This window comes from Pan paniscus, chromosome 12 (genome assembly GCF_029289425.2).
Source record: "Pan paniscus chromosome 12, NHGRI_mPanPan1-v2.0_pri, whole genome shotgun sequence".
Lineage (NCBI taxonomy): Eukaryota > Metazoa > Chordata > Mammalia > Primates > Hominidae > Pan > Pan paniscus.
In genome coordinates this window covers 25,935,713-25,959,549 of record NC_073261.2, presented here as the reverse complement: position 1 = coordinate 25,959,549, position 23,837 = coordinate 25,935,713, and the positions used below count along the sequence as shown (strand labels likewise).

At 41.0% G+C, this 23,837-nt stretch overlaps 1 protein-coding gene across 3 annotated transcripts in view; it reads left to right on the top strand.

Moving 5' to 3' along the window:
• LOC129397124 (ranBP2-like and GRIP domain-containing protein 4) overlaps positions 1-23,837 on the top strand; it is an 80,882-nt gene that overhangs the window by 5,002 nt on the left and 52,043 nt on the right. For 2 of the 3 annotated variants that reach the window (XM_055107521.2, XM_055107523.2), the window contains exons 2-6: positions 2,064-2,149; positions 12,533-12,872; positions 19,972-20,039; positions 21,620-21,731; positions 22,175-22,327. In XM_055107521.2, coding sequence (XP_054963496.1) covers positions 12,798-12,872; positions 19,972-20,039; positions 21,620-21,731; positions 22,175-22,327 — 408 coding nt within the window. In that variant the 5' untranslated portion in view covers positions 2,064-2,149; positions 12,533-12,797. Of the gene's footprint in view, positions 1-2,063; positions 2,150-7,267; positions 7,512-12,532; positions 12,873-19,971; positions 20,040-21,619; positions 21,732-22,174; positions 22,328-23,837 lie in introns of all 3 variants that reach the window. The other variant, XM_063594707.1, reaches the window with a different exon arrangement.

Here is a 23,837-nt window from a genome sequence, read left to right as displayed (position 1 = left end):
TGCCCGGCCAAACATCTTAATTATGTGACAACATTTATAAAAAGTACAAGAAAACATGCTAAAATATTATACATGTTGAGATTATTTTCTTCGTTCAGTTTTTGTTTTGTAAATCTCCTACATTGAGTGTAAATTGCTTTAGAAATCAGAAAAACTTTAAAAAGAAAGAAACTTAAGAGTTATAGAAAAGCAAAAATATTGATGTTAAACATAACAATTAAAAACCCTTAAAATTCTTACATGTGAGACATTTAATATTTATATTCTTCTATGCCTATTTTATTAATACTTGCTAGAGTATCTGTTACATTTATCAGAATAGCTCTTTTTCTGGAAATGAATTCATTATTTAATATAACCTTTATCTCTTAAATTCACACATAAAACTTAAGTACATTAAAAATTTTACATACACACATCCACATTTGCAGAATGGTGTGCAAATACCAGCTAATTTTTGTGTACTGAGATCTTAATATGTTTCATATTGAGACTCAGAGTTAACTTGTCAGTTTGCTGAACCATCTCCTGATAACTTTGTCTGTTGGTAGATATTGAATTTTTTTTAAAAGTGGTGCTTTTTATAAGGTTACGTCAGTCTTAATCAGAGTGACATAAAGGAAATAACATTTTTTATTCTATCCAAGATAAAAGAATAGGCAGAGTTAATAATAAAATGTGTGTGGAGGTAGCGGGGGAGGTTTCAAACCATAGAACCGGTCTAATTTGATTATGCACAGTTGGTACTTTCCATTCATACTTGTTTCTTTGGCCTTTACTTTATTGATTATTATCTCTTGGAAATTCCACCAAATATTTGGTGATTTTTCCATAAGGATGTATGTGAATGGTTTGGCAGCTTAGCCATTAAGCTTTATCCTGGATTCAGGCATTGACAACCCTGTTTTTAGGATGGAAGATGAGTAGTTGTTGGTGAGAGGGGCATTATTCTGAGCTGAGAAGCTGCCATGCACTCAGGAAGTCTCCATAAGCCTTAGATGGTTTAATCACTCAATAATTCCAGAAGCAGGCCTTCTTATCATCTCCATTTTGGTAATGACCAAACAGGCTCTAAGACTTGCTCAAGTTTTGCACAGCTTGTCAGGACTCAAACTGGAGTGGCAGCCCAGGTTTGTGTGTTTCCGAAACCAGACTCTGCCATCAGGCTGTGCTCCCTGCACTCAGGATGGTAAACAAGGGATATGGTGTTGTTTATGCAGTATTTAGACTCTGAATGGTCTCCACTGTGGGGGATCCTTCCTCCACTGGGCTCTTAAAGTTGTAATCAGAAGTCCGAATGCTAGGTTGTAGTAGGATCAAAGTTCAATGCAGATCTTAGTTCCACTGGGTCACAGTCAATGTAAAGGAGGGGTCTGGACTGTAGGAGACTGTCACTTCATCTCTCCATTTCCCTAAAGTAAACTCATATGGGCAGCCACAGACACACGCAAACACAGGCATACACACCTATGCCTCAGTGACACATGTTAGTGAGTGCTGGCCATGTGCTAGGCATCGTGCTGGATTTTAGTGATACAGTGAAGAGCAAAATAGACTTAGTGCCTAGAATTATGAAACCTACATTCTGAAGGAGGAAGATGGATTTTTAAAAATTCAACCCTAAATGAAGATCTCATTACAATTCAGGAACGTTTTGATGTGAAAACACACACACACTCTGTTACATGGGCAGAACTGCCATACATAGCTCAGCATGTCACAGATTGTTTATCCATAGAATGGTAATATTTGTAGCAGTACTATTGTTCTGAACTTTGGCCTTGGAAGCAGGATTTAGTAGACCAGGCCTGAAATTCTTCAGACTCTGTTGTATCAGAGAAATAAATTATTGGGGATTTCTTCCAGAAGCAAAACTTCATTTGAAATTTTATTAATTTTATATGGCTGAAAGTTCTGAGAATTGGTTACTATATTAAGGATTATAAAAATCTTCTAGGTTGTTTTTTTAAAAATCTGTGTGCCAGAAGATTTTTAAACCTTCATAAGATAGGCACGCTTTTGTTTGAAAGCTTTGGCTGAATCTGTTTTATTCTGTTTTCCAGAGAAGGCATTTGAAGCAGAATCCAAACCATGAATTGTAGAGAATTACTCTTGACCCTTTGGGTGCTTATATCTGTAAGCACTGCAGGTAAGTGACCTTATACATATTCTCAAACATATTTCATGAGTAATTGAGGAAGAATGTCAAAGTTTTTTTTTTTTTATGTGGTGGCTACTGAAGATGCTGAATTTATTCAGAAAAGAAAAGATTCTGCAGTCTGAGTTCATGTAGTGAGAGCAGAGTGAAAAACTTGCATCTTGAAATAAATTACATTTGTCTGAGGTGAAAATTTATTTCATGTTATTTGAAACTGAGGAGGTGGCAGCCATCTTTATTATTGGGTTTTAGGAAGTTTGAAACACACTTTCTCCTTCCTGAGAGGGAGGCAAAGATTCATCTCATTATTTAGGTAATAATGAGAAAAGTAAATGACAAATATATTAGACAGCTTAAAAAAATTAGAGTGAGACGGAATATACAACAAAGAGACTGGCTAGACCAAGGAGCTCAAGTAGGCTTCATAGTAGATGTCAAATACCAATTTTAACTTATTAGCAGTGATTGCCTAGAGTTGTTTTTTTTTTTTAATTGAGAAGGATTCTGAGACTTCATTCTTTAGCATTCCATGATTGAACAGCAAGGCATTCCTTAGGCTTTGGGGGAGAAAGTGGGAGCACAAATATTAATTTGCCTTGATCTATTATCTAGGAGAGGGAAACACATGGGCTCATTTCCCTACTTTGATAATTACTGCTGAAGAGATAGCTGAATTAAGCTTTTGGTACTTTCAAATAACACAGGTCCAATCTCAGGGTATATTTACTTACGTGAATCCATTTATTATTGAGATCCCTGCAATAGAACCCTACCCAGATGATAAAAGAATGAGGTAGATCTTCATTTTTTTATATGTAATGATCTGTCAGAAACAAGTGAGTGGAAAAGCAAGGTACAGGAAAGTGTGTCATGAGTTCCATGTCCTGTGGACATACACTAATAGCCTTACTCCTCATTATAATGAGAGCATGTTTCAGGCACAGAAACAGCCATGCAGCCAGTTGTGCAAAGTTGCCAAGCTCCCAGCTGCCTGCCCTGGAGAGCACTTTTCATGAATGTTTCACTCTAGGGAGACATGACAATGTTCTACATGTAGGATTCACTGAACCTAGTTGAGTTTAAGTGACAAAATGCTATGATTGTCCAAACTCAAGACAGTTTCAAACACAGACTTTATTCCAAAGGGCATTTGTTGTTGGCACTGCTGGGTTCTTATACTGTGTTTATGGAACAATAGGAGTGCCTATTTTGGCACTTGGAACTCCACAAACCTTGAATTCCACTTATTTATCCCATCAAGAACCATTTCCAACAAGCATTATGGTAATCAACAAAGCCTCTAATGGTAAACCATGATTAGATATCCAAAGCTTCTAGCTGCCTGAGGAGGGGGGTGGTGTGGACTTTCAATTATCAACCTCCTACCTCTGGAGAGTGTGTAATTCACATTAAGTTTCTTCAAATGATAATATTTCCAGAGAGCACATGTCCATCCAAACACAGTCATATGTGTTTATAGAAGCTTTTTAAGACAAGCATAAACCTGAAAACCTAGAAATAAGCCAATATCCAATAGACATTTGTTTAATAAACCAAATCCCCAACATGCATCCTTTTATAAAATGGATAAATTGTGAAATGGTAACACGATTAGATACTACATTACAATGAGAAAAGACCACATCACTGCTACAGCATGAATGCATTTATAACAATCATGTCGAAATAACACAGACATAAAGGAGCACATATTGTATGGCCTATGCACTTTATTATATTAACTCTAAAACAGGAAAATAAATGAACTGTTAATGACTCACCAGGGTTTTGCATGTCAATTGAAGCTGACACCCACATATACACATGTATCACACCTTCTATGTTGAAGTGTTAGTATAAAATAGAGATTGTATTGCAACCAGAAAACATGAAGTTGGTGCTCCTTAACTCTTGTGTTTTGTGGTATATTCAACATCCATGTTTTCAAAGAATGTGTATTAGTCCATTCTCATGCTGCTAATAAAGGCATACTTGAGACTGGGTAATTTATAAAGGAAAGAGACTTTATTGATTCACAGTTCTGTATGGCTGGGGAGGCCTCAGAAAACTTACAATCATAGTGGAAGGGGAAGAAAACATATCCTTCTTCACATGGTGGCATCAAGGAGAAGGCTGAGCAAAATGGGGAAAAGCCCCTTATAAAAACATCAGATCTTATGAGAACTCACTCACTATCAGGAGCACAGCATGAGGGTAATCACCTCCATGATTAAATTACCTTCCACCAGGTCCCTCCTATGACACATGGGGCTTATGGGAACTACAATTCAAGATGATTTGGGTTGGGGTAGAGCCAAATCATATCATTCCACCCCTGGCCTCTCCCAAATCTCATGCTCTCACATTTCAAAACACAATCATGCCCTTCTAACAGTCCCCCAAAGTCTTCACTCATTCTAGCATTAACTCTAAAATCCAAGTCCAAAGTCTCATCTGAGACAAGGCAGGTCCCTTCCTATGAGTCAGTAAATTCAAGAGCAATTTAGTTACTTCCTAGATACAATGGGAGTACAGGCATTGAGTAAATACACCCCTTCCAAATGGGAGAAATTGACTAAAACAAAGGGGCTACTGGCCCCATGCAAGTTCTAAATTTAATAGGGCAGTCATTAAACCTTAAAGTTCCAAAATAGTCTCCTTCAACTCCATGTCTCATATCCAGGTCACGCTGCTGCAAGAGGTAGGATCCCATGGCCTTGGGCAGCTACGCTCCTGTGGCTTTGCAGGGTACATCTTCCTTCCTGGTTTCTTTCATGGGCTGGTGTTGAGTTTCTGGGCTTTTTCAAGTGCGTGGTGCAAGCTGTCAGTGAATCTATCATCCTGGGGCCTGGAGGATGGTGGCTGTCTTCTCTTAACTCCACTAGCTGTACTCCAATGGGGACTCTGTATGGGAGCCCCAACACCACATTTCCCTTCCACACTACCCTAGCAAAGATTCTACATGAGGGTTCCACCCCTGCAGCAAACTTTTGCCTGGACATCCAGCGTTTCCATACATCCTCTGAAACCTAGGCGTAGGTTCCCAAACCTCAATTCTTGACTTTTGTGCACCTGCAGCCTCAACACCTTGTGGAAGCTGCCAAGGTTTGGGGCTTGCACCCTCTGAAGCCACAGCCTGACCTGGTATCTTGGCCTGTTTTAGCAATGGCTGGAGGGGTAGGATGCAGGGCACCACGTCCCTAGGCTGCACACAGAAGGGGACCCTGGGCCCATCCCAGGAAATCATTTTTTTCTCTTAGGCCTCTGGGCCTGTGATGGGAGGGTCTGCCATGAAGATCTCTGACATACCCTAGAGGCATTTTTCCCATTGTCTTGGCAATTAACATTTGGGTCCTCATTTCTTATGCAAATTTCTGCAACCAGCTTTAATTCCATGCTCCCCATTCCAGCGAACATGGATTTTTCTCTCCTACCACATTCTCAAGCTGTGAATTTTCCAAACTCTTATGCTCTGTCACCTCTTGAATGATTTGCTCTTTAGAAATTTCTTCTTCCAGATAATCATCTCTCAAGTTCAAAGTTCCATAGATCTCTAGGACAAGGGCAAAATGCAACTAATCTCTTCGCTAAAACATAACAAGAGTCACTTTTGCTCCAGCTCCCCAAAAGTTCCTCATCTCCATCTGAGACCACCTCAGCCTGGACTTTATTGTCCATAACATTATCAGCATTTTGGTCAAAGCCATTTAACAAGTCTTTAGGAAGTTCCAAACTTTTCCATATTTTTTTAATCTTCTTCAAACTGTTCCAACTGTTCCAAACTGCCCTCCAAACTGTTCCAACCTCTGCCTGTATGCAGTTCCAAAGTCACTTCCACATTTTGTGTATCTTTACAGTAGCACCCACTTCTGGTACCAATTTACTGTATTAGTCCATTCTTACACTGCTAATAAAGGCATACCTGAGACCAGGTAATTTATAAAGGAGAAAGATTTAATGGACTCAGTTCTGCAGGGCTGGGGAGGCCTCAGGAAACTTACAAAAGGGGGAAAAGCCCCTTACAAAACCATCAGATCTCATGAGAACTCACTCACTATCATGAGAACAGCATGAGGGTGACTGCCCCCATGATTAAATTCAAGATGAGGTTTGAATGGGGACACAGCCAAACCATATCAGAATACTTCTATCACATCACTTCCTCTTTATGTTGTGGTTAACAATTTTGAGTTAAAACCAGACTGCTGCTTTGAGAAACAAACCCTGACTATAGAGAGGGCATTTTGTCCATGTCCTAAGGGAAATGTTTCGTTCAATTTAAATACTCTCATCCTCAAAATGCGGTAAAAGTGCACCCGAGAGTCACTGGAAGGTAGATTATGAGAAAGACCCATTAATGCTGAACTTGAAGTACCACAAGTGCAGAAAGAGGGGAAGGAGCACCTATCCTGTGTAGACGATGGTTCAGATATATTTCCAAAGCCAGAGAATCTGGGTCAATTGAGAAAGAGGGAAAGTGACAGATATGCAAATTTGGATTGATATTATATTAATGAATTCTTGATTATCCACATGGTGACCTACAGTAATAATAAATGTACACACACTGTAAGTTACATAGGCACACCTTTAACCATCCCCACACTTGCCAGGGAATGTTAGATAGGCAGGGTGAATGCAAGGTAAGTGAGATTTCTGATGGTGCAGAGGAAGAACGCCAAGGTTGCTAGGTTTCTTGTTTTCTTTTCTACTGAGACTCCTCAGCAGGGTATATTTTGAGGTAGGTATGGCAGCACTGTGACTTCTGTGGCTTTCCCTGTGAAGAAGTTGTAATGTGTAATATTTTCTTCTAAGAGGTGACACAATTATCAGTCTTCTAGCTACGGTTGGTTAAGTTCTGATACCTTTCTGTTCGGGAGAAACTGTCAGAAGTTGTGTTTTCATCTATGTTCTGAAAGTGCCTTATCCTTTCTAGTGTTGGAAAGATTGATGCAAAAATAAAGAACCCACAGGAAATTGACACCGAGATTTCTCAGGACTTTCTTGCTAACCTTGCTTCTTCACCTAACGCATTAGGAGACCAAAAAAAGTTACCTTTGTCATTTTGGTTTTTGTTTTTATTTATTTTACTTTACTAATCTTTTGAAGAATCTTGTACTTCACGTCCCCACATTACTGTGGTTGAAGGGGAACTTTTCTATCTGAAACATTGCTCGTGTTCACTTGCACATGAGATTGAAACAACCACCAAAAGCTGGTACAAAAGCAGTGGATCACAGGAACATGTGGAGCTGAACCCAAGGAGTTCCTCGAGAATTGCTTTGCATGATTGTGTTTTGGAGTTTTGGCCAGTTGAGTTGAATGACACAGGATCTTACTTTTTCCAAATGGAGTGAGTAACCCTTTCTTTTCAAAATGTATTTCACAGCCCTCTTGTCCTTTGTTCAGCAACTCAAATATGCAGTAATCTGAAAGGTCAGATAATCAGCACATCTTTTTCTTTCCTACTCTTCCTATGACATGAAATACATTCTTTGTTATGGAACAAAATAAGTTTATCTCTCTCTGCTTATTTTCTTAGTGATCTTAATGAAAGGAGATTACTTTGATAGGATTTCCTTTTAGGGGATCCTTACCAATGACAAGTGACGATTGCATGAAAGTCAGTTTTAAAATTCAGCTGCTCATGTTGTCTACATGCCCCCAGTCAAATGAAATCAGCAGCTCGGACTTCACGATAATATTAATGTGTTGTGAATGGGGCAGTGTCAGCTTCCTGGGTGGCATCCTTGGTGGGGAGCAGGGATGGGGTTGATGCAGACACACACTAGTCCAGTCTGCAGGGGCTCACTGGGAGCCAGGTGGCAGTGCTAGTGGAGGAAGTGTGTGTCTGGCAGCCAACCGCAACCCACAGCTGGCGGCAGTGAGAGAGGGCAACACGGAAGGGCTTTGCATTTTACTCATGAGGTGGCCCTAGATTGTGCCAGGATACTCGAAATTGGGTTGCATAACTTCCATGAAATGAGCACAGCCAACTGAAAGCATCACCCACACTTACCGAACACGTTTCTTTTTAGATGTACCTACCTACATATGTAGGTAGTTTTATAGAGACTTGAGACTGACCTGTAAGAAATAGCTCAGGGCCAGCTGAAGGTGATGGTGTGTAGATTTCATATGTAGCAGATTTCTTTTAGAAGCACTTCTAGAGTGAGTCCTGATCATTATCAACCATGCTGTTGAGAGCAGAGTGAGCTACCACTGTGAAACCTTGGTAGCACTTCTGTGGTTTTGCACCAAATCAGGTCATTTTTGTTTGTTTTTATACATAGGAACTCCCAGTCATCAGAAAAAAATTAAATAAATCTTTTGATAAAAACCAATACATTTTTAGATGACCTTTTAAGAGTGATAATTACAGAAATGGGTCACAACTGGGATTTTTCATAACAAGCTAAGGAAGAATGAATACTCACAAATGGGGTAAAGGAAAAAGAACAACAAACACCGCCCCCCCCCCCCACCACAAACTTCCAACTCCTGATTGAATGAAGGCACAATTTAAAGGAATAAGGTATTCTGGACAGGCCTGAGAGAGCACGTTGAGAGGAACAGCCAGGCATCTATGATCATCACTTGGAGATAACAGAAGCAAATGGCATTGGCCATCTTTCTGATATGGGTAGTAGAGAATACAGCAACAATGGAAGCAAGAGATTGAGGCAGGATGTCAGAGAGAGGTGTGGAGAGGCAGGGTAGCAGATAGGAGATGCTAAGAAAAACGAGGTGTCCCAGAGTGGATATTGGAGACTGATCACTATGAGAGTAAAGTGATGAGGAGAGAAGCAGCTTTGACAATGGCCTTGAAAATAAATGGGATTCTACATGGAAGCAGGTTGTTTTAGACACCCAGGAGCATAGAAGATACAGACATATTCAAATATAGCATAATTAGTAAGCAGTATTTACTGCAGATGTGTGTGTATACACATATGTGTTCTAACTTAGGTGTGTAACCCTTTGTAGTTTGATGTGGGATCTATCAGTGAACAGACTTTACACCTGAAAATTTCCCATTAGAACAGTAATTCTTTAATTTTTAGGAGTACATTGCTAATAATCAAATGCCACTGAGGACTGATAATTTAATCCTGCAGTGAAAATCACTTTATCCCACCAAATTTTAAGAAAGAAATCAACTAAGAAGGAAGGGGATACAAAAGGGATAGTTTTCAATGATAGAGATGAAGAAATGAAGGTAGAGGGAAATGTACACACAGAAATCTAATAAACCAATCCTAGGCTGACAGGCAGCAAGTTCAGCTTGGTGAGCAGCCTCGGAAGTGGGGGCTGGTGTTTATCCCCTGGTGTGTGTGGACAAAAATGAGTGGTTTTCATAACCAGGATGGGCTGGGCCTGCAGCAGGAAAGTGTGGTCACAGCTTTGGGTCAGTTGGCCTCAGTGTTAACCCCAGCCTTGGAGCTCCTGGATGGCAGGTGCAGTGTGTTGTTGATTGTTTCAGTGTTCCCAGCGCAGTGTCCTGCACATGGAGTGTCATCAGTCCTCTAGTATTTATTGAGTGTTAGGAATTGAGGATTACAGAGGTAGAGAACAATGTAGTCTGAAAAAATGGGGATATTCATGTACCCTATTCCTTTTAAGCAACAAGTCATAGAGATCCAGAAATCTCTATCTCTCCAATTCATTGAGGTCAAAGCTGGGGAGACATTACAAAAACACACTTGAGAAGAAGGTGCTGCCAATGGGATCCTGAATCCATTTCAAGGGCCAGGTAGCTCTATCATGTCCCATGGCCATGGACCCTCTGCCTATAACTGTGACAACAGCCTGCCACATTCTCCAGTCATGGCCAATGTTTTATAAATTCATGCCCAAGGTGAAGGGGCCAGATTCATTGGATTGTGAAAGTGTAGAATTGTGCAGAGCACTTCTGGCCTCTGGGGCCAAATAGATGTGCATTTGTACCCTGGCCCCATCTTGTAGCAAGTGTGTGGCCTGAGTGAGTTGTTTAACCTGTCTGAGATTTAGCATTCTCATCTGAGCCTAAGGAAAATAGTCATCTCCCTTGCATGTACATAGTCTAATACCTGGAACTCAGTAAGTGTTAGTCTTTTCTTCCTTCTATCCTATTGTAGACCTAAAGGGGAACTGGAAGAGCCTAAGGTGGGCACAAATGTGTCAGGCATAGAGGATAACTTAAAAACACGTGTCTGCTGTATTTAGCAAATAAATCTATACATCACAGGTGCAGTGGAAGCAAACATGAAATTTGAAACATTTTCTCTTTAAAAACTTCATTTAAAAAATACTGTATTGTTTTCCAATTCCAGATCACCTTTTATTGTTGTTGTTGTTGTTGTTTTGAGATGGAATTTCGCTCTTGTTACCCAGGCTGGAGTGCGATGGCGCGATCTCCACTCACTGCAACCTCCGCCTCCTGCCTCAGCTTCCCGAGTAGCTGGAATTACCGCACCCAGCTAATTTTTGTAGTTTTAGTAGAGACGGAGTTTCACCACATTGGCCAGGCTGGTCTCAAACTCCTGACCTCAGGTGATCCACCTGCCTTGGCCTCCCAAAGTGCTGGGATTACAGATGTGAGCCACTGCACCTGGCCTAGTGATAGTCCTGATCACTAATTTCTGATCAGGAGTAACAACTATAAAATCTATTCACACTCACTTTTAGTCAGTAAGGCATTTAAAGAGCTAATTCAATTACACTTAGGGCAGCGACTCCAGACTTTGGTTTATTCAACAGTAAAAGAAGGGGATTGGAACAAGTTGCCTTGAGAAACAAAACCTAATGCATATATACACATATTTAGAAAACAACATCAGGAGTTTATAGACCTTTTGAAACCAAAGCCACCCTCCCATCCTGGGCCAAGACTCTCTGAACTTATCCATCAGTGAAGATCACTGAGGGTAATTGCTGAGAGAGAGTTAATCAGTGAAGCAACCCCATTAACCTGTCTATAAACCCCAGAGCTCATTCTTGAGCTGCTCCTGCATAGATCTGGTCCTGTTCAACCCACCAAAGATTGACAGCTGAACTGAGAGACCATCACCCACAGACACAACTGGCCACTGGGTGGTGCACAAGTCAGACAGAACTGAATAGTCCTGTGAAGACTTTGGACACTGAACTGACTTTGGAACCAGACTGCAGAATGGAGGGGTGGGAACTTGTGGCTTGAACCTAATCAGGTAGATTGCCTGGCCAAAATGAAAATACCTATCATCTCCATAGGATTTAATTTCATTCAATGATTTTTTTTTTTTTTTAGTAAATTTGCAATGTTTTACAGCCTTCCCCAAAATCTAATTCCAAAATATCTCTATCACCCCAATGAGAGACTCCATTCACATTGGCAGTCACATGCACTCCCGGATTTCCCCTCCGCCCAGCCCTTGGCAATCACTAGTCTACTTTCTGTGTCTTTGAGTGTGCCTACTCTGGATATTTCATATAAATGAAATGATATATGAGGTTTTGTGATTGGCACCTTTCATTTAGAAGAATGTTTTCAAGGCTGATTCATGTTGTAGTATGCATTGGTACTTCATTATTTTTTATGCAAAAGTAATATTCTATTGTATGGCTATACCACATTTTTCTTTGAGACAGAGATCTCACTATGTCGCCCAGGCTGGAGTTTAGTGGCTCTTCACAGGCCTGATCACAGCTCCTGCATGGATCAAGGAGCATCACTGCAGCTGCAAACTGCAGCTTCAAACTCTCCGGCTCAAGTGACCCTCCTGCTTCAACCTCCCCAGTAGCTGGGACTACAGGCACGTGTGTCTGTGCCCAATAATACCACATTTTAAAAATCCATCTTCAGTAGATGGAAATTTGGATTGTTTCCACCTTTTACTAATAAAAATAGTACTGCTATAAACATTCATGTATAGGTTTTCTTTTGTTTTTGTTTTTTCTTTTTTTGTAGAGATGGGGGTCTCACTGTGTTGCCCAGGCTGATCTCAAATTCCTGGACTCAAGTGATCCTCCCATCAAAAACTCCCAAAGTGCTGGGATTACAGGCGTGAGCCACCATGCCTGGGCTGTATACAAGTTTTTGTGTAGACATGTTTACATCCAATTAATGAACACGGGATGTCTTTCCATTGATTTAGCTCCTCTTTAATTTCTTTCAACAGTGTTGTGTAGTTTCCAGTCTACAAGTCTTACACGTTTGGGTTAAATTTATTCATAATTATTTTATTATTTTTTATAATATTATAAATGGAATTGTTTACTTAATTTTACTTGAATTGTTCCTTGCTAGTGTATAAGTAGACAACTCATTTTTTTAAATTGACCTTGTATGGTACAATCTCTTTGAACTCATTTATTATCACTGATAGTTTAGGTCTTTTTTTTTTTTTTTTTGAGGTTTCATTAAGGTTTTCTATACATAAGATCATGTCAAGACACCCTCAGACCACAGGGGGCTGCCAAGAGCCCTGCCGAGTGCAGCTCCAGCGCCCACGTCGCCAAGGATACACAGTGCTGAGGCAGAACGCAAGTTCGTCACAGTGGTTCTCCAACGGCTACACCGCTGTGTCACTGGCTTGTAGGCGCTTTCCTCTTGGAAGTGGCGACTGCTGCCGGGCTGAGCGGTGCTCTCACGCGTCTCAGGAGCCAGGTTGGTGGCGCGATGACGCGCAGCAACGCCGATGTGGAGCCGTACGTCTCCTCCTCGTTGCTGGGCTGCAACCCGTCGCCTCCAGAGGTGAGTGGATCTGGAAGAGACCGACGGCCCCGACCCGGCCGGGCGATGGGGCGGCGGCGGCGGCGGCCCCGACCCGGCAGGGCGATCCGGCGGCGGCGGCGGCGGCGGCCCCGACCCGGCAGGGCGATCGGGCGGCGGCGGCTGCGGCCCCGACCCGGCAGGGCGATCGGGCGGCGGCGGTGGTAGCGGCCCCGACCCGGCAGGGCGATCGGGCGGCGGCGGCGGCGGCGGCGGGCCCCGACCCGGCAGGGCGATCGGGCGGCGGCGGCGGCGGCCCCGACCCGGCCGGGCGATCGGGCGGCGGCGGCGGCCCCGACCCGGCAGGGCGATCGGGCGGCGGCTGCGGCCCCGACCCGGCCGGGCGATCGGGCGGCGGCAGCCTCCATGGTTCAGGCGTCATGGTTCCCGACGGGCGCTGCTCCCTGGCGAGCTCTGTTGAGGCGCCGGCCGGCTAGCGCAGTCCTGTGGGCGGCCTGGCGCTTGCAAGCGCAGGAAGAGTCCTGGGGGGACCGCGGTGGGCGGGAGACTGTTGGCGCCGGCGCTTCCTCTTTCTCCCGGCTTGTTCCCGACGGGAACGTGGCGGGATCGTGGCTCACTGCAGCGTTGACGTCCTGGGCTCAATCCGTCCTCCCACCTTAGCCTCCTGGGTAGCTGAGACTACAGGCATGCCAGCTACAGGCATGCACCACCATGCCCGGCTTTTTTCTTTAATGTAGAGATGGGGTCTTACCATGTTACCCAGGCTGGTCTCCAACTCCTGGGCTCAAGTGATCCTCCCGCCTTGGCCCCAAGTGCTGAGATTACAGGTGTGAGCCACTCTGCTCAGCCTGATTTTTTTTTTTTTTAAACAAGCTTAAAAAAAAAAAAAAAAAAGCAACCTTAGAGCCTTTCTGAGATTCTTAGTGGGGACCTTGGCTTCCAAAAGATTAAAAACCACTGGTCTAGACAGAAGTTAGAATGTTCTTTCAACTACATAACTTTTACATTAAATAAAGTGGAGTGGTAGCAAAATTTTGAGGATTGGTTATTATGATCACCTCTCTTACACTTACAGAGTCTTCCCCCCCCCAAATTTAAAGTCATTTACATTAGAACCTGGGGATTTCAGCGGAATATGGATTAACTAGTGAGTAACTTTGGAACATGTGAAGCTATTCTGTGAAGTTAGGTTTGAGTGAAATGACAAAACAGGGTGCTTTGGATAGAAGGTAAAGAATGGAGGGAGAAGAGGCAGTGGCTGTGAAGAATATAAAGAGGTTAGTATTCTCCCCCAGTTTGGCAGAGGCTGGCCATCTGTGAACTGCCCATGCTTTCTAGAATGTCTGAGTTTTGGAGTGTGATGATGTGTCTGTATATCATATCTTTCTAGTCTTCCATTGTGCTTTCATTTGTTAGTCTTCTCTTGTTTTGCCATTTTTCTACTCCCTCACATGTGCTTTTGCCCTTCTTAAAAATATTCTTCGTCTGTAATCCGAGCACTTTGGGAGGCCGAGAGACCAGCCTGACCAATATGGTGAAAATCCGTCTCTATTAAAAATACAAAATTAGCCGGGCGTGGTGGCAGCGCCTGTAGTCCCACCTACTCGGTAGGCTGAGACAGGAGAGTTGCTTGAACCCTGGAGGCAGAGGTTGTGGTGAGCAGAGATTGCGCCACTGCACTCCAGCCTGTGTGACAGAGCGAGACTCTGTCTCCAAAAAAGAAAAAAAGAAAAAATATATAATTCTTTCTCTAGTTTTTCTTTTTCCAGATGGCTTCTGTTTAGTTTTTCTATGTTCTGTCAAGTTGGTTTCTTATTCTGCAGCTGATTCCTACTTCTCAAAGGCTACTTGACAGCTCTTATTTTTATTTATTTGTTTTTTAGAATAGGGTCTTGCTGTGTTGCCCAGGCTGCCATCAAATTTTTGGGCATAAATGATCCTCCTACCTCTGTTTCCTGAGTACTTAGGACTACAGGCAGGCACCTTTGACAGCTGTTAGTTGTTTTTTTCTGCCCTTTACATCTATACTTCATACTTCTGAGTAACACACGTATATACTTTTGTTATTTTTAATTTCCTTTCTCCCATTTTAGACATTTTCTTTTCTTTTCTTTTCTTTTTGAGACGGAGTCTCGCTCTGTCATCCAGGCTGGAGTGCAGTGGCGCGATCTCGGCTCACTGCAAACTTTGCCTCCCGGGTTCACGCCATTCTCCTGCCCCAGCCTGTAGCTGGGACTATGGGCACCCGCCACAACACCCGGCTAATTTTTTAGTATTTTTAGTAGAGACGGGGTTTCACCGTGTTAGCCAGGATAGTCTCGATCTCCTGACCTCATGATCCGCCCGCCTCAGCCTCCCAAAGTGCCGGAGTTACAGGCGTGAGCCACCGCGCCGGGCCCCATTTTAGACATTCTGTACTGGCTATTATGCTCCTCCAAAACTGTCCTCAGACACTTTGGTTTGCCCCTCATTCTTTCAGTACTGTTATTGCAGTTTTTGTTTAAATGAATATTTAACATTTATATAAATATAAGGTAAATATTTTTGCATTTGAATTGCCCTTGTTGTGCAGTTTTGTTTTTCCTGGATTGAATAATTGCTTTATTTTTTGGTTTGCTTGTATGTTGTGTTACTACTTGCTTACTTAAACTCAGCAATTTACACCCTCAAATGTGGTCAAACTGGTCACATAATCCCATCAGTTGCAGCTTAAAACATTGATTGATTGATTGATTGTCTGTCTACCTGGAATACCCTTACTAACTGACTTCTCCAACCAGGATTGGTTTTTCTTCCTCTTTGCTACACAGCTGTGCTCTTGGGACTTCCCTGTATCATCAGTTTGAGAATTCCCTTCATCTTTTTTCTGAGTTAGACCCTTTGTTTCTTGTATCTCATGTCCTCTTCATTTACTTTGTTTGGGTGTAGCATAGTCTCACTTGCTTTGAGGAAAAGTGGATGAGAGGTTTTTTTGTTTGTTTTTGTTTTGGGACAGAGTCTTGCTCTGTTGCCCAGGCTGGAGTGCAGTGGCATGGTCTCAGCTCACCGCAACCTCCGCCTCCCGGGTTCAAGCAATTCTCCTGCCTCAGCCTCCCGAGTAGCGGGATTACAGGTGTGCACCACCACGCCCGGCTAATTTTTTCTATTTTTAGTAGAGATGGGATTTCACCATACTGTTCAGGCTGGTCTGGAAACTAATGGTATGTCTTTAAAACGTCTTTACTTAATTTGGTTGATCATTTGGTTATCGAATTCTGAGTTTGAAATATTTTTTTTCACAATTTTGAAAGCATTGCTTCATTTTCTAGAAGTTCTGTTGTTAGGAGTCCGATGAGATTCTTGTTCTTGGTAACTTAAAGGTTTTCTGGAAGTGTCCTTTCAATTGGGAAACTCATTTCTTTCAGTTCTGTAGCATTTCTTGTATTATTTCTTTGACCATTTCTTACCCTTTTTTTAATGATGTTTACCTGAAAGCTGGAGTTTCTCTAATTTTTCTCTTATTCTCCTCTTTTGTTTGTTCTGCCTTTTGAGAGATTTCCTTACCCTTATGTTCCCGGGGAAGAAGATTGGGGAACTCATGGTTCAGTATCTAGACTTTTCCTCATTGTCCTGTATAATCACGGCCCTCACCCTTGTTGGGACTCCACAGATTTGGAGCTGATCAGATGGGTTTGTTGAGAACAGCAGCTTTTTTGGAGGATTTTAGGGGGAGGGAGATTCATTTGACTGTGCAAGATGGGTGACAGAGCAAGACTCCGTTTGAATTAAAAAAAAAGAGAAATTTAGAACTGCATAATGAAAAAGTAGGCCACAAACATTAAGTTTTGGACAATTACAATTACATCTCTATCTTACTGTGCAAGATAGCGATGATGTGGCATCTCTTAGGGTCTTACTGTTCCTGTTTTGAGCCCTGCATCAGTTCTTGATATTTGGCAGCTTAAGTGAATTCAGGTATTTGCTTATAGTGACATCTGCTGTCATGTAAAGAAGTACTGCTTGAATCAGATATTGTCCTGTTTACATAACATGGGCTGTGCTCCTTCCTAGCTGTGTATCTTTAAACAAGACATTTACCTGATTGAGCTTCAGTTCCCTTGTAAAGTGAGCAGGTTAGAGGCAAAAGATCATATAGAAGAATAATTTGTAAAGTTGTTTAATTATCTTAAGATTGTCTACTTTAATAACATAGTTGGAAGCAAAGAAGGTAATGGAATTATTTTTCTATTATGTTTTGGCATTGTACCTTGAATCTATTTCTTCATTTTGAAAAGGGGGAACTGGCCGGGCTCGGTGGCTGACGCCTGTAATCCCAGCACTTTGGGAGGCGGAGGAAGTCAGATCACAAGGTTGAGAGATCGACACCATCTTGGCCAACATGGTGAAACCCCATCTCTACTAAAAATACAAAAATTAGCTGGGCATGGTGGCGTTGCCTGTAGTCCCAGCTTGTACCTGGGACACAGAGGTTGCAGTGAGCTGAGATCGAGCCACCGCACTCCAGCCTGGCGACAGAGCAAGACTCCATCTCAAAAAAAAAAAAAAAAAAAAAAGGAAGGGGGGAACAAGCCTTGTTCCTTTATGTGCTGTCCGGACTGTTGTGTATTATTTTTGTTAAGATTGCTATAGTTCTTTTTTTTTTGAGACGGAGTCTTGCTCTGTCGCCAGTGCTGGGATTGCAGGTGTTAGCCTGGCATTGAGCAACGTTTTGTAATTTAAGCATACAAGTCTCTCACCTCCTTGTTTACATTTATTCCCAGGCATTTTTTTCTTTTAGATGCGATTGTAAATGGAATTGCTTTCTTAATTTCCTTTTCTGATTGTTCGTTGCTGGTACAGTAGTCCCTTCTTATCCACGGTATTGCCTTACGTGGTTTTACTTACCTGCGTCACCCGTGGTCCAAAAATATTGAATGGAAGATTATATAAATAAACATTTCATGAGTTTTAAATTGCAAACAGTTCTGAATAACATGATAAAAATCTCACGGCCTCCTGCTCCGTCCTACCCAGGACACGAGTCATCCCTTTGTCCAACATATTCATGCTGTATGTGCTCGCCACCCGCTAGTTACATACTAGCCGTCTCAGTTATCAGATCAGTTGTTGGAGTATTGCAGTGCTTGTGTTCAAGTAACCCTTATTTTATTTAAAATGGCACCAAAGAGCAAGAGTAGCGATGCTGGCAGTTCACATATGCCAGAGAGAAGCCATATAGTGCTTCCTTTAAGTGAAGAGGTGAGTTTTTGACTTAGGAAAGAAAAAAGATCATATACTGGAGTTGCTAAGATCTATGGTAAGAACAAATCTTTTGTCCATGAAATTGTGAAGAAGGAAAAAGAAATTTGTGCTAGTTTTGTTGTGACACCCCAAACTGCAAAAGTTACAGCCACAGTGTGTGATAAGTGCTTAGTTGAGATGGACAAGACATTAAATTTGTGGGTGGGGGACACAAACAGGAAACATGTTTCGATTGATGGCAACCTGGTTTGGTACTATTCATCGTTTTGGACATTCACTGGGGTCTTGGAATTTCAAAAATAAGATGTTTGAGTAGCTGTATACTCTTTATCACATGGATGGAACATACTCTGGTTGTATCAGCATTTTTTTTTTGGGGGGGGGGATGGACTCATTCTGTTGCCCACGATGGAGTGCAGTGGTGCGATCTTGGCCCACTGCAGCCTCTGCCTCCCGGGTTCAAGCGATTCTTTGCCTCAGCCTCCCAAGCAGCGGGGATTACAGGCGTGTGCCACCATGCCCAGCTAATTTTTGTATTTTTAGTAGAAAGGAGGTTTCTGTATGTTGGCCAGGCTGGTCTCGAACTCTTGGCTTCAAGTGATCCACCTGCCTCAGTCTCCGAAAGTGCTGGGATTACAGGTGTGAGCCACCGCACCCAGCCTGGTGTGCATCAGCATTTTGGACTTTGGAGTTTATGTAACCAAGGAGCCAGGCTGTGGACCTCATTTATTACTTGAAGAATTCAATATTTATTTCTGCCTTTTTGACTCCTTGACTGTAAAATACTGATCTGATCTGTAGAGAGAACAGTACATGGACCAGGGAATCCTCAGTGCCTTAATAGATCCTAAGTACTTACTTATTCTTTCCCATAGAGGCTTACACATGGTAGGAGAAGAGATTTCTGGAATACCTTTCCCCCCCAAAGAAAGCTGGTTTCTTTTGTTTGTTAAGTGAGAGAGTGGTACCACAGGGTTTCCAAGATTTCCAAGGCTGATGAAAATTCTTAACTTCTGTTGTCTGCTTGTCTTTCTTTCTTGAATTTATTTTTTGTATGTTATGTATTTATTATTTAGAGAGAGGATCTCCCTGTGTCACCCAGGCTGGAGTGCAGTGTCACAGTCATAACTCATGGCAGTGTCAACCTCCTGGGCTCAAGTGATTCTCCTTCCTTGGCCTCCTGAGTAGCTAGGAACACAGGCATGCTCCACTATGCCTGGCTATTTTTTTCCCCCTGGAGACAGGATCTTGTTGTGTTGCACAGGCTGGTTTCAAACTCTTGGCCTCAAAGCTAGCCTCCCACCTTGGTCTCTGAAAGTGCTAGAATTAAATAGCATTAAAGTTGTGACCAACTGCACCCAGCTTATTTATGATGATGATGATGATGATGTTTGGGAGATTGGAGTCTCTGTCACCCAGGTTGGAGTGCAATGGCACGATCTCAGCTCACTGCAACCTCTGGCTCACTGCAACCTCCACCTCCTGGGTTCAACTGATTCTCGTGCCTTAGCCTCCCGAGTAGCTGGGATTACAGGCACCCCCCATCATGCCTGGCTAATTTTTCTATTTTTGTAGAGACGGGGTTTCACCATGTTAGCCAGGCTAGTCTCAAACTCCTGACCTCAGGTGATCTGCCCACTTCGGCCTCCCAAAGTGCTGGGATTACAGGCATGAGCCGCTGCACCCAGCTCTATTTTTTGTTTTGTGATAGGAAATTATAAAACATGGAATTATGCTTTTGTCAGGCTTTAAAAAAAACTTTTAAGTGAATGAAAATGGCGTATTTGAACATAAACTTAGGACAGATTTTTACTACTTTTGAAAAAATGTTGGAAAATATTTCTGTATGAAACGTAAAACAACTTTTAATTTTTTTTAGAAGTCAATGAGAGAATTCTATTTTGCAAAGCTGCATTATGAAGCTAAAGAATATGATCTTGCTAAAAAGTAAGTACAAACTGTAACATGTATTCTTTTTTTTAAAATCAATGCCTTTTCTCATTTTCTTCTTTGAAATAGGTAAAAATATGTTCTTAGTAGTTCTTCCTAAGTGTATTCTGGAATAAGGGATTTATCACTCAGACTGATGCTAAGGACCAGCCTAGATTCCATTGAGATTGAAACTGCAATTAGTGTTTTCTGCATGCTGCTGCTTTATACCAAGGGCAAGAAATTGTTTGGCTTAAAACACTTTTTCTAAAAATTGTCTTCTGTTGGAGTAAAAGAGGACCATGCCTATATCTTAATTTGTTTTTGGTTAGATATCTGATACCTTAATCAGATGGAAAATAGCAATGAATAAAAAATTAAACTGTAATTGTAAGGCAGGAGAATAGCTTGTATAAAAGATCTTTAATTGACACAATATGTGATGCTGTAAGGCTCTATCCTAGGGATAAGAAGCTTGGTGATTCTGATTTCCTGACTGGGAGTGGATTAAAGCAGGAAATTAAGAGGGAGGCAGGCTTTTTTTTTTTTTTTTTACGCAGTATCTGTCTCTCTTGCTCAGGCTGGAGTGCAGCAGCTGGCTCCATCTTTGCTCACTGTAACCTCTGCCTTCTGGGCTCAAGAGATCTTCCCACCTCAGCGCCCCAAGTAGCTGGGGATACAGATGCGCACCACCACGTGGACCTGGCTGAGGTTTGCATTTTTTGGTAGAGACAGGTGTCACTATGTTGCCCAGGCTAGTCTTGAACTTCTGAGCACAGCAGTCTGCCTGCCTCGGCCTCCCATAGTGTTGGGACTACAGGTGTGTGTTACTGCTCCCAGCTGGGAGGCAGACTTTTAAAGGCATCCAAAGGAAGTTGGAAATGCTGGTAAGAAAGGAAAATGGTGGTACATAAATTATGTAACTAGCAGCACTGTGACTGTTAACTCTTGTACCTTTTTACTGTGAGACTTTAATCCCTTAGTTTGGGTCTGGCCTAATTTCTCTGATCGTAATACTGTCAAGGAACCTAGAGGATATTTACTTATTTTAGTTGTTACTTGATTTGAGAAATGGAAATTTCCTGCATTTGGTACTGTAATTAGTAATTTTTCTTCTGTTCGATTTTAGCTGGATATAGTACTGTTAGAAATTACTTTCTTGCTTAAAGGGTAAATGTATTTCCCTTTGTTTGGGAAATTGTTGCTGTTTAGTATTTTGCATTATGATAACTTTAAAAATGTTTATTATAATCACTTCTAATTTATTGGCAAAACTGTTAGTGCTTTATTAAAATGTGATCAGGAAGAAAAAGCAATTGATATGTTCATTTATTATGTGTGGATAACACTGGAGAAAAATTTGGTAAATGTGACATTTAATGGTAAAACGAGTATGTGGTCAACTCTATGTACATGTTTTTAAGTATTACCCATTTCTTTCTATGAATACTTTTGAGTTATCTGTATGAATAGTGGTAGTTTTGAGTAACAATATAAACGAGTTTAGTGGTTGCTTTGGTTTAAGATGTATTCTTCGGTTAGCATTTAAAAGTACAGTTCTAAGTTTAATTTACTTTTGTATTATTTTTAAAAAACAGATGCATATGTACTTACATTGATGTGCAACAGTGGGATCCCAGAGCTCACAGATTTCTGGGTCTTCTTTATGAATTGGAAGAAAACACAGAGAAAGCCGTTGAATGTTACAGGGTAAGTTATAGGATTCAAATATAGCCTTTGCATAGCCAAACACATGATGCCCAGATAAATTTATATAAGTAAGTCAAATATATTTTATGAATATCATAAAACAGGCATTGGTATCATAGTACAATTATGTGACACAGCTTGGAACAGATTTAGAATTGTTTAACACCTATAAATTGTAAGTCTAACACGGTCAGAAATGGTGTTCTTTTGTGTTTTTTGTATTCAAATGACACAAATATAATTTTTATTTGATTCATTTCTAGAAAATTCCAAGACACTTTTATTTTAACACCTTTGAAGTAACATGTTTTCTCTAGAAGTAGAATTTTTTAAGGGTTGGAGTGATAATTTTTAACCTTTATCTATAAGTATATAAGTATATATACTCCTACTTACATACATACAATTTATTTACTAATCTTTAATTTCTTTTCTGATATTAGCGTTCAATGGAATTAAACCCAACACAAAAAGATCTTGTGTTGAAGATTGCAGAATTGCTTTGTAAAAATGATGTTACTAATGGAAGAGCAAAATACTGGGTTGAAAGAGCAAGTAAACATTTCCCAGGAAGTCCTGCAATTTATAAACTAAAGGTAAACAAACAAAACATAAAGGGAGAAAACTTAAGACATAACCATTTCTAATATTTGGAGTTTAAATTACTTTTCAATAGCAAACCTTAAGCCCAGGTGTTTGTGTTTCCTTTAACATTTTTCTTTTAAAAAGTGTATTAAAACCTTTCTGAGCATCTACTGTCTTATTAGGCATTGTTATACTTTATAAGTGACATCTCATTTACCCTTCTGGAATAATTAATATTTTAGGGATTTTACAGTTTAGTAGCTGTAAACTAAGTAGAGCTAAGATTTACATTAAGTTCTGTCTGGTATACAATTTTTGCTTCATTAAGTGAAAATTACCTACAGGATGACAATTTAGGGATATTTTAAAGAAGTGTTTTCTAATAACTATTGTCTGAAAGTGGAAGGGATTGTATTTTGAGATAGTAAGGTTTTCAAGCAAAAGATAAAAGGTGGTTTCTCTAGTATATAAGACGTAATTACTAAAAATGGTAGGAAGTTCTTGCTAGTGTGTTGACTGGTCCTGATATTCTTTATAGAGTAAAATATAGTTTACTAAGCAACTGTTCTGGAGAAAATCTACACAAATATGTTTGGCAAACATTTAAAATGTATATTGTAATGTTTTATATATTAATGTATACTTTATTGTGTATGTACAATATAAAATTATAAATGTATATTTGCCTTTAGCTTCCTCCTACCCCCATTATATATGTTTCTGATAGAAATTTAAAGAAATTTAATTTTGAAATAATTATAGAGTTTTTTCACAGGAAGTTGCAAAGATTGCACAGAAAGATCCTATATGCTACTTCATTTTCCCCCAATGCTTATACAGTTTGAGCATTTAAAATCCGAAATCCTAAATGCTCCAAAATCTGAAATTTTTTGAGCGCTGACATGATGCTCAAAGAAATGCTCATTGGAAAATTTTGGATTTCAGATTTTCAGATTTGGGGTGCTCTACCTGCTAAGTATCCTGCAAATATTCCAAAGTCTGAAAAAGTTCAAAATCTGAAATACTTCTGGTCTCAAGCATTTTGGATAAGGGATACTCAATCTGTTTAACCCGACCAAAGCACAATATCAAAATCGGGAATTTTGACATTGGTACAATGTGTATGTATAGTTTTTCTTTCATTTTAACATGTGTAGATTCATACCACCACTGCCGTCAAGATACAGAACTACTCTATTACCACAGAGATCTTCCTCATGCTGCCCCTTTTGTAGTCACGCTATTTACTTCTCTTCACTATGCCTGACCTCTGGCAACCATTAATCTGTTCTCCATCTTTATACTTTGGTGATTTCAAAATGTTATGTAAATGTCATCATGAAATGTGTGACTTTTTTTTTCTTTTTTCATTGTTTTTGAGACAGAGTCTCGCTCTGTTGCCCAGGTTGGAGTTCACTGGCGCAATCTCGGCTGACTGCCACCTCCGCCTCCCAGGTGCAAGCGATTCTCCTGCCTCGGCCTTCCGGGTAGCTGGGACTACAGGCACATTTTACCATGTCC